At 42.4% G+C, this 10,881-nt stretch overlaps 1 protein-coding gene across 1 annotated transcript in view; it reads right to left on the bottom strand.

Annotated features, from left to right (window-relative positions):
* Positions 1 to 4,427: 4,427 nt before the first annotated feature.
* The window catches only part of cacnb1 (calcium channel, voltage-dependent, beta 1 subunit), a 30,274-nt gene continuing 23,820 nt past the window's right edge, over positions 4,428 to 10,881 (bottom strand). Inside the window, exons 10-13 of the mRNA XM_083931022.1 lie at positions 9,720 to 9,871; positions 8,761 to 8,856; positions 8,478 to 8,669; positions 4,428 to 7,177 (exon numbers count right to left, since the gene is read on the bottom strand). Of these exons, the coding sequence (XP_083787148.1) occupies positions 6,641 to 7,177; positions 8,478 to 8,669; positions 8,761 to 8,856; positions 9,720 to 9,871 (977 nt within the window). The 3' untranslated portion in view covers positions 4,428 to 6,640. The remainder of the gene's footprint in view (positions 7,178 to 8,477; positions 8,670 to 8,760; positions 8,857 to 9,719; positions 9,872 to 10,881) is intronic.

The raw sequence follows: 10,881 nt of genomic DNA, 5'->3' as shown, positions 1-10,881 counted from the left end.
ATTGCAAATAGTTAATAACTCTATTCAATCGGGCAATTTCCCAAAGGCCTTCAAAACTGCAGTCATTAAACCTCTTCTAAAAAAGCGGAGCCTAGATGCCTCTATTATCAACAACTACAGACCAATTTCAAATCTACCATTCATAAGTAAAATAATTGAGAAAGTTGTACTCCAACAACTAACTCACTTCTTGGCTTCTACTGGCTGCCACAACAACCTCCAGTCAGGATTTAGACCTTTTCATAGCACAGAGACGGCCCTTATTAAAGTTATAAATGACATCCGTCTTAACACAGACTCTGGCAAAACTTCAGTACTAATGCTATTGGACCTCAGTGCTGCATTTGACACTGTCGACCACTCAATACTTTTGGACAGGTTGGAAAACTGGGTGGGGCTCTCAGGCACAGTCCTAAACTGGTTCAAGTCATATCTACAAGATAGGAACTATTTTGTTTCCATTGGCGACTTTGTATCAGAACAAACCAACGTAACGTGTGGAGTCCCCCAAGGTTCAATCTTGGGGCCGACTTTATTTAATATCTATATGCTCCCACTAGGACAAATCATGCAAAATAATAACATTGACCACCATTGCTATGCCGATGACACCCAAATCTATGTAGCGCTATCACCAAATGACTATCGCCCCATAGATCTACTGTGCCAGTGCATTGAGCAGGTCAAACACTGGATGTGCCAAAATTTCCTTCAACTAAATGAGGATAAAACTGAGATAATTGTTTTTGGTGCTAAGAAAGAAAGGTCTAAAGTCATCCAACACCTTCAATCACTGTCCCTGAAAACCTCAAATAAAGCCAGAAATCTTGGGGTTATTATGGATTCTGATTTACATTTCGACAGTCACATCAAATCAGTAACCAAATCGGCCTACTATCACCTTAAAAATGTAACAAGACTTAGAGGGCTCATGTCAGCTCAAGACTTAGAAAAACTTGTCCATGCCTTTATAACCAGTAGGCTAGACTACTGTAACGGTCTCCTTGCAGGTCTTCCCAAAAAAACTGTCAGGCAGCTACAGCTTGTTCAGAACGCTGCTGCTAGAGTTCTAACAAAGACCAAAAAATGTGAGCACATTACACCAATTCTTAAATCATTACACTGGCTTCCTGTACGTCAGAGAATTGATTTCAAAATCCTCCTGCTCACATATAAATCACTTCATGGTCTAGGGCCGAGGTATATCACTGATATGCTCCCTCTACATAAGCCTTCTAGATCACTAAGATCCTCTGAGACCAATCTGTTAGTGGTTCGCAGAGTAAACTCAAATCAAGGGAAAGCATCTTTCAGTCATTATGCAACAAACAGCTGGAATAAACTTCCTGAAGATTTGAGACTTTCACCCACTCTGACCACTTTTAAAACTAGACTGAAAACTTTTATGTTCACCTTAGCTTTCTGCTAAATCTTCGCACTTTTAACGTCCGCACTGTTTTGATTATTGTCTATGTTTTTATTCTCTTTGTCTTCCTGTAATGCATTTTAATTCATGACATGTTGTGCTGTGAAGCACTTTGAGTCTGCCTTGTGTATGAAAAGTGCTATACAAATAAAGCTGCCTTGCCTTGCCTTGCCTATTATTACACAGCTAAGATGCAGGTCGTCTGCTCGGCCTGTGGCCGGCACATTAGAAAGCCCTTACCTTCACTAGGTCCATCATCAGGAGACATTTTCCAGAAGGAGGAGGACTTTAGATTATGAAATGTCCCGTTTAGGTGACAGTCTACAGAAATACTCAGTGTCATACTGTATAAAAACATTTTATGCAGTTAAGATCAGATCGACAGATCTGATCCTAAATTAACTATTTTATTATTAGAAAAATGTTTTAATTGATCAAAATACATAGACAATCATAAGTTATATGGAACATTTTTTTCTCAACGTAGTAAAATATGCAAACGTGAATAGTGACAAAGGTAAAAACAAACATCTTGCAATGTTTAGAAAACATTTTTTTATATTTATATGAATTTTAGACTTTGGTCAGACTTTTTCTTGACCAATAATAATCTTAAGCTGTAAACTTTCACTCTGTTGTCCTGTGTTAAACTGCAAATGTTGTGTGAGAGACAGGCTGTCCAGCTGTCCCCGGTGATGTTCTGGCAGCATTTGGAAAGGGCAGGCAGCACGGCTCTCTGGTACAGCAGTCTTTGATGAGGTGATGATGTGATGTAGACCTCTCTGTGACTCTGTTAGGGCAGATGTGAAGGCTGAGGAAGCAAACACATGCTTTTAGATCACATTCAGGGATTCAGCGTCTCATTGATAGGGCGATCATACGTCACCATCACTGGTCCATCAACCTCTCAGCTGCCATCATGGTTTAAAAGCAGGAATGCCAAGAGAAGCCTGGAGAAAAAGCACGTTATGCAGTTCACAATGTGATCATTTGTGAAGAAATACAGAAGTAATGAAAATATAGTATACAAATAAAATCTAGTATGTAGAACAAAACACATTTTTTGTGTTTTGTAGATTAAGGGATCACTACCACTCTGATTAAACTGTTGTATTAAACACTGACAATAAATAAATAATGTAGTCAAACACAAGGGCCCTGCAATGAATTCAATATGCATGACGTTTATAATGTGTTTGTTCAAACTGTCATAGAGATGATTTAACTTTATTGTTTTTTTATGAGTCTGCAGTTGAATCGTATTTGAGGTGTTTATAAGTCCAGCTTTACTGAGATGAGGTCATCACATTATGTCATTAAGATTATCATATAATATTATCATTGAGGTCAGAGGGACTAGTAGAGTTGTGTCTGACTGCATTATACTCAGTGGTGTTATTTTACACAGCATCATGTCAGTGGAGTGGCTATATCGGTTTACTATAGAACATGTACAGTCAACAGTTCATGCTAGATAGCAGAGTAAATGCACACGAATCTACAACACTAACAGCTCTGTAACTGTAGGTGCATCTGTCCCTACATTAACGTTACCGACAGTCTCTCCATTAAACTTAGAAACTGACGCTAACACACCAACATCGCTGTTAACGTTACGTGTCTGATAGCCCCGTTTAACTGTCCGTGGGCTGTCTGGGCCCAGGCAATAACAGTCCTTACAACCGTAAATTATAAATACATTAGCTGTGCAAACATAATCTCAAACTGACGCTCTGTAACTACACTTCAGGGTTTTAACATTAGCGAACTGATGTTACAGATTTCGCCGGGTTAACCTGTAACGTTAGGTTTGATAAAATAAACCTAAAAACAAACATAAAGAAATTCAATTTACGATGCACAGTTCATGTTTTCGTCCAGCTGAATCTTCACGGCCATGGCCATTCCTCCCACCGGGGCGTCGATAGCACCGGAGGTTGACGAAGCTGCTGCGCCAAAGGAGCGCCCTAACGTTACACGGCAATGTACAGCTGCAGCGGGTTTCCATCGCTTCCTCCTGTTTAAAGACAGACAGTCCGTCTGTCCAATCACGAGGGCCCATCCTCTGATCAGATGGGCCTACCCTTTCCGGTAGAAGTTAATGTTGTTGTGTTTTACGATTTGGCGTTGTGCTTTAGGATTTGTCGATGTGGTTTGGGATTTGTCGTTGTGGTTTGGGATTTGTTGTTGTGTTTTACGATTTGTCGTTGTGGTTTGGGATTTGGCGTTGTGCTTTCCTATTTGTCATTGTGTTTTCTATTTGCTGTAGTGATTTGCCCCTCAGGGCCACCGTAGGCTCACCTGCAGTTACATCTTACCCCCAAAGTAGCCGCTAGAAACAACAAATCTCAATTCTTAAGGATTATATGTTTAAAGTAGATTTTTTTTTCTTCGACTAAATTCCGTATCGGGGCGACATGGTGGTCTAGTGGTTAGCACTGTCGCCTCACAGCGAGATGGTTCCTGGTTCGAATCCCGGTTGGGGCCCCTCTGTGTGGAGTTTGCATGTTCTCCCCGTGTCTGCGTGGGTTTTCTCCGGGTTCTCCGGTTTCCTCTCACAGTCCAAAAACATGCACGTGTTAGGTTAATTGATGACTCTAAATTGCCCGTAGATGTGAATGGTTTTCTGTCTCTGTTTGTCTCTATGTGCCCTGTGATAGACTGGCGTCCTGTCCAGGGTGTACCCCACCTCATGCCCGATGTCAGCTGTGAGGCTCCAGCCCCCCGGGACCTTGACAGGGACAAGCCGTTGAAGATGAATTAATGAATGATAAATTCCGTATCGCATCAGTGCATAGATAAAGATAGCAGCATTTCAGACGACATTAGAGGCCTTTAGATTACTGGTAATAGACCAACTCTACATAAAACTTGGGCAACACTTCTAATCAGTATCCATACGTTCACATACAGGTTTTGCATTTCTGAAATCCGCTTCACATCTCACCGCATCAATTAAGCGAGACAATGGCAGTTTTTCTGATTAAATTTTTAATTAAAATACGGATTTATCCACAGATTAAAAATGAAAGGCAGAAAAAGCAAAATGTAGCTACAATCAGGCACCAATGATACATGTTGTTTCATATTTTTGAACAATTGCGATAACGCAACAATAACATTATTTACTGATCATTATTTAATATTTATTTATTCAACTGAAGACGGACGGGCCAAGGCAGCCCACCAAAGACATTCATGGATTCTCCATTATAGATAACTGAGTAAAGACCGAAGCTGGTCCTCTCCCCCCTCCCTCCCACACACACCCACACTTACTCCTCTCACTACCTCACAAGAAGATTTTTTAAATAAAATTTAAAAAAAATTGCAAATGTCCACAGGAAAAAACAACACTAATTCAGTCAGAAATCAAGAGTAAGAAGAGAGTGGTATTTAATATCAGACAAGCTATAGCTGTTCGGGTGGAAGTTGGGAGTGATTAACCACACACACAAGTACTTTTTTTCCGTTTTTTTAAATATAACCATTAGCCCTGAAGAACAGACGACAAAGCTGGTGCAAAGAAAAAAAAATCGACATGTGCTGGAGCGACAGCATGGGCTACTGTGCAGAGTAGCCACGACACACGAAAAGACACACAAAGAGACACGGATATGGTATGAAAACGAGTGTAACAAGAGTTAAGACATCCCACCGTGGCAGTGGTGGACATGGCTTGGCGAGACATTCCGGCACTTGTGATTGGAGTTTTCTTGAAATAAGGGTGTTTTTTTGTTTGTTTTGTTTTTAGGGTGCGAGTGACTAAGGCAGGACACTTCATTCACATAACTACAACTGCAGAGCTGCTTTGAATCTGCAGCGCGTTAGGAAAAAAACAAACAGAGGACAATATGAACACTGCAGGCGCCCCTCTGCACCCCACAAGGGAGAGGAAAATAGAAACGGGAGCACTGGGTCAGGCGTGTACAGTCGGGTACAGTAGCTGAACCAGCTCAGGGAAGAAGTAAACGTCTTTGGAGTGTACTCCTTGTTGTCATCAAGCTGACGAGTACGGAGGACGAAAAATGACCCAAGAAACAAGAAATACAAATGTAAATGTACGCATAAATACAGGAATATATTTATAAACATGTAAATAAATAAATAAAATAATAAATAAATGCTGAATTGAATACAGAAATATATAAATAAAAGTTAATGAAACAATTAAAAGATAATTAAACAGGAGATAAATTGACAAATTCTGAGACAGAGGACCTCCTTTCTTATAATATACAGAAACAGAAATAAATAAATGTGGTTGTAAAAAAATGTAGAAATAACTTTAAGATAATTATTTATGTCCTGTTCAATTATCAACGTTGCATGTATTTATGCATCTATTTATTTTCAGTTTCAGTATTTTACTTATTTCAGCATTTTTCCATGAATTCAAGTTTTTCTGCATTCAGCATTTACTTATTCATTCTTTATAAAAATGTATTTATTCCTATAATTATTCATACATTTATTTATTTGTTTCCGTATTTACAATATTTATTCCTGTATTTATTTATTTATTCATTGCTACTTAAGTCATTTTTTCCCTCCATACACGTGAGTGCAGCAACAAAGATAAATTGTTTTGTTAAAATATGGCGACTTCTCCACCAGCTTCCTTAAGGTCTGGGTGATAAGAACGTGGAGGTGCGAGACACTCATAACTTCTGGATCTCAGTACGGGAGAAATCCTGATAATCCAAAAGCACTGCGTGAGATTAAGGTCAAGAGAAACCCTGACACTGTACATGAGGGACAGCAACATTAGACCCTGTTTTAAGACTGCAGAGGACAGACAGGACAGACTTACAGCTCTACCACCCTTCACACTCTACAACTGAAGGAGAGTTCGAGTCGCACAGATCACAATCACAATCAGAACAGTTACTGCCCTTGTGCTGTCAGAATAGAAATCCAGGATATTCATGCAGTATTAACAAAGGAAACAAAAAAGAACAGACCAATAGTATTTTTCAGAACATAAATAAATTGAATTGCAAGAAGATGAGAATGGCATTTGGCAGTTGATGTTTTTTTTTACATTGTACTGGGATGTAAACAGATTCATTTGTTAGCCTGACTGGCATGGCCCCAAACCCACACTTCAGTTCCTTCTGAACCTAAAAACCCTGAACTGCCCCCCCATCCCCCTTCCCCTCATCCCTCAGTCTGTCCAGTAGCTTCCTTGCCTCTGTGGTATATGATGCGTGTTCAGCGGATGTAGACGTCCCTCCCCCAGTCGTCCTGGTTCTTGTTGCGGCTCATGTTGGCCCCGGTGTCCACAGGGTCCTGGCAGTAACGCTCCCTCAGCTTGGCGCGTCCTTGCGGCTGCGTCTGGCTCGGCATCGGAGGGTGGTTCAGGTTTTCCTGGTCCGGCTCGGCGCCTTCGTCTTCCCAGGACGCCTGCCTGCCGTGATGCTGCGCCAGGTGGAGGCGGCTGCCCCCACCCCCTCGGTAGGGCTCAGGCTCTTCATAGGGGTCAGTCTCAATGTCCATGCAGGAGTCGCCGGCCTCGGTGTAGGCCGAGTCCCGGCTGCCCTGGGTCTCAGAGTCGAAGGTGTCTTGCCGTGACAGCCCCCGGCCGCTCCCTCCCCGGAGCTGGCCACGGGAAGAGCGCAGGTACGCTTGCTGCTGCTGCTGCTGAGGTTTTCCTCCCAGGTCAGTCTGAAAGTCGTGCAGGGTGCCGCTCCTGCCACACTCTGTCAGAGGCCCTTCGCGCTTCTGCTCACCGTGCACCAGGTACGGCCCCTGCAGCCAGCCACAGCCATGCCACACAGCGACCATGCAGAGACACAAACAGCAGAGCAAAACCAAACTCAGTCAGTGGTTAGTGAGCGGGGGATTAGCGCGAGGCAGGGCAAACAACACATAGATGCAATATCACAGACTGATGTGTTCAGGCTGTGGTCTGCAGAGCATTAGTGGTTATGACTGACATCAATCTATTTATAACACACATTCCAAGTTTTGTGCACACACATTGACCTACAACACAAAACAACTACAGTAATTAGTCAAACTGATTAGTTCTACTAATTGATCAGTTTAAAAATCATGATGCCTACCTGCAAACACACACAAAGCAGACTTAATATAGCTAACGTTTAACAACAGTGCCACCTTCTGGCTGATTAACCTCATGGCATTGATGTTTTTACTCAAACCATTTTTGTAAATGTATATTAAGAACAGATTTAAAGTGGATTATTTGTGTTATAATGACACCCTAAATAAATAATAGAAGTAGATATAAAGCGTGTTTCCAGCCATTTGGTTGCAATACAGTTGCTCAGGTGACATAAATATATTTGACAGTGTGCAACTCAGCATAACTGATGTGCAGCCAGTGATAACTCACGAAGAGAGACACAGCTGATTAGTACTTTTCTGTTAAAAGATTATAAAAAAAATAAAAATCAAACTGGACAGAGTGTTAGCAACAGCCTCCACCAAACTAAGCATTTCTGCTTGAAGAGGCAGACATGACTTGCTGTTTTCAGGGGCGGTACCATGGCAACACGGAGGAGGACTGCAAACTGGATTCAGCCTCGCAGAGAAGAAAAAAAAAGTGCCGGAGAAAGAAGGCCACAGAGCCAAAGAGGGCAGGGTGGGTGCGGGGGCAGCAGGTATCATTTTACTCTTGATTACAGTAAAATGGAGGGGGCTCCCCCAACGGTCGAGGGGCTTTATGGGATACTCCTTAAGTCCAGGGTGTTTTGAGAAGAGCTGCTCCTAAACAGCACACGCTGATCTGCTCACATACAGACTATGTAATATTTCTTGTGGGTGTTCTAAAAAGCTAGCTGTTCATGTGTGTGAATTTGGCTCATTTATAAGTGTTTGTGTATCTATATACAGCATAAACAGGGGTTTAATGCACTTTTCCTTCAGGGTAAATAGAGCAGGCTGCTGGGTAGAGGTTGAGTTGCTATAGTTCCCTTCCCTTCCCCCTCGCTGCTGGACTTCAGAGAGCATGTTCTTCCTCTTTGGCTACGACACCGTCCATGTCAGGCCACAGATCCATATTCCTGCGCAGGGAGGTGAGCACCTGTACCTGCAGGTTGGAGACAGGCTCGGGGGAGGCGGCGAGGGCTGCCGTGGCCATGGTACGGTTGAGCAGAGGGTTGGGAGGGTTGCTGCTCGGCGGGTGTGTCGCCTTCCAGTACGCCTCCAGGTAGTCAGCCAGGTGTTCGCAGGCGTCCTCCAGCTGGTTCTCGTCCAGGATGATGTCAAACAATTCCTGCACATTAATAAACACGTGTTGGTTGTTACAGAACCAAAGTTATTATTTATTTCAGAAGTTCTGGGAAGTGTCACAAAGCAGAACTCACAGGTGGGCACTGGGCCAACTTGTCCGCTGCCACCATCTGCACATTTAGGTGTTTAGCCTGGGACTTCCCCCTCGATTTGATGAGCCTCTGAAGGACCTGCAGGGAGACAACAACACTTTGTCTACTCAAACAATGTAGGAAATAAGATAGACGTAGGCAGTTTATAAGTACATGCACAGGTCTGGTTATATGAGATACTTATCCGTAGTCAGTGTGTTGCCTCAGTAGATCAGGGTCGGCACACCCCCGACTTTGGAGAAGCAGACAGGAAGACAGACACGGACGTTAAGCAATGTACTGCTGTGGATGGGGGCAGCAACTAAATGTATTAAAGCCACCTAAAAAAAAATCAATATCAGTTAAAGTGTACCCTATATTTAGAATATTTTCACTACTTTACCTTGCCATCAGACAGCCCCGTTTAAGTTTATGTCGGGGGAACTGAAGCTGTTGTCTACCACCAGACTCCTTTGACAAAAACCTAATTGTATCTAACAGAACAGGGGAGTTGTTGGTCTACCGCTGCATTGATCAGTTAGTTTGTTTGTTAGTTGTGTCACACAATAACACAAACAAACTAACAAATCGAGGCAGCAACTCCTGTGTTTTGCGGGGTAAAATGTCTGTTTTTGTCAATGGAGTTTGGTGGCTTTTACAACAGCAAAGAACGGCTTTATTTCCCAGGTGTAAAACTTAAACAGGGCCGTCTGATGGCAGGGTAAAGCTGTGAAAATATTCAAAATATAGTATATACTTAAACTGATATTGATTTGGGTTTTTTTAAGGGGGGTAAAATCGTTTTAGTTGCTGCCCATACCCACAGCAGCTCTTGTAGTAGCTTACATGCCTGTCATCCTGTCTGTGCCGACCGGCTATGGATATATATCTCATACAACCACACTATAAAAAATCCAAACCATCCCTTTAAGGATTATAGCAGAGGTCATCTGTTGCCATACCTTAGGTGAGGCTATTTTGATATAGACAATGATGGGAGCCAGGGAGGTCTTAGCCAGCTGAGTGGGGTGGTTGATGGTGTCTGCGTCCAGTGCGACCAGCTGGAGGGTGCGTGCCAGCTCAAAGATACGCTCAATCTCACTCTGCACCTCCGCTGAACGACACAGATAAGACACGTGAATACAGCGAGACAGCAACACAACAGTGCAAAGTACCTCTCTCTTTGAGGAGATGCAGCGCCGTGTATATCAGCCATAAGTACAAAACCGAAACGTTTGTACTTAATCATGCATGATTACGATTTTTAGAAGAAAAAAAAAAACAGTTCAAAGCATATGAATTAGATCACAGTTAAAGTTCCATTTATGCACAGCTAAATGGAGCAGTGAAGCATCCTCATTCTGTTGCCACCTCCCAGCATTTAAAATTTCCTTTTTTTGTGCTTCTGATCTTTTTTTTTTATTTCAAAGGAAGAAGGAGAAGAATGAGATGCATATGGCACTTCGTAATCAATAATAATAATAATAATAAGAGCACAAATTCTCACTATGTAAATAAAACAAGAAAAAAAACCATCCTCTTGAAAACAGATTAAGTGGAACATTAGTTGTTGTTAGCGCTAAATGGCACAGCAGTAATTATCCTCAGGTGAACCACTCAAGTCTGTGGACTGCTTGGGTGCTTTGTTTTCATTGTTCCTCAACAACAGCCTACAAGAGCGTTTTATTCAGCATTTTAAGTGCAAACCCGCCCCCCTCTTATTATCAGCCTGTTGACGTGTAAGGAGAGAGATTAAAAACTGAAAACCAGAATGTTCCTCGCCTGTCTGGTCAAACCTCATCGCTTCTGAGGGGTGCATGCTGCCAACCCAGCGGCAGAGCGCGATAACAGGGGCAAGGCAATCTGCTGAGACATTTCAGCGGCCTCCAGAGGGCTGAAGGATAGAGAATTAAAGCTGGAGGCAAAAAAAAAAGAAAAAAAAAGAAACAGGACCTCCGCAGAATGATAAGAAAACTCTTTTAAAGAAATAGCTGGAAAGGTTTCCATTAACCCCAACAAAGGCTTGGGCTTTTGCAAATTCGGATTTGACTGGAAACTTGGTCCCTCTGTCATGACTAGACAGAGTGCATGAGGCGAGGTCCAGCTTTTAAAGAGGTTTTCCTT

Source organism: Echiichthys vipera (genome assembly GCF_963691815.1).
Source record: "Echiichthys vipera genome assembly, chromosome: 17".
NCBI lineage: Eukaryota > Metazoa > Chordata > Actinopteri > Perciformes > Trachinidae > Echiichthys > Echiichthys vipera.
This window is presented reverse-complemented; position numbering and strand designations above follow the sequence as displayed.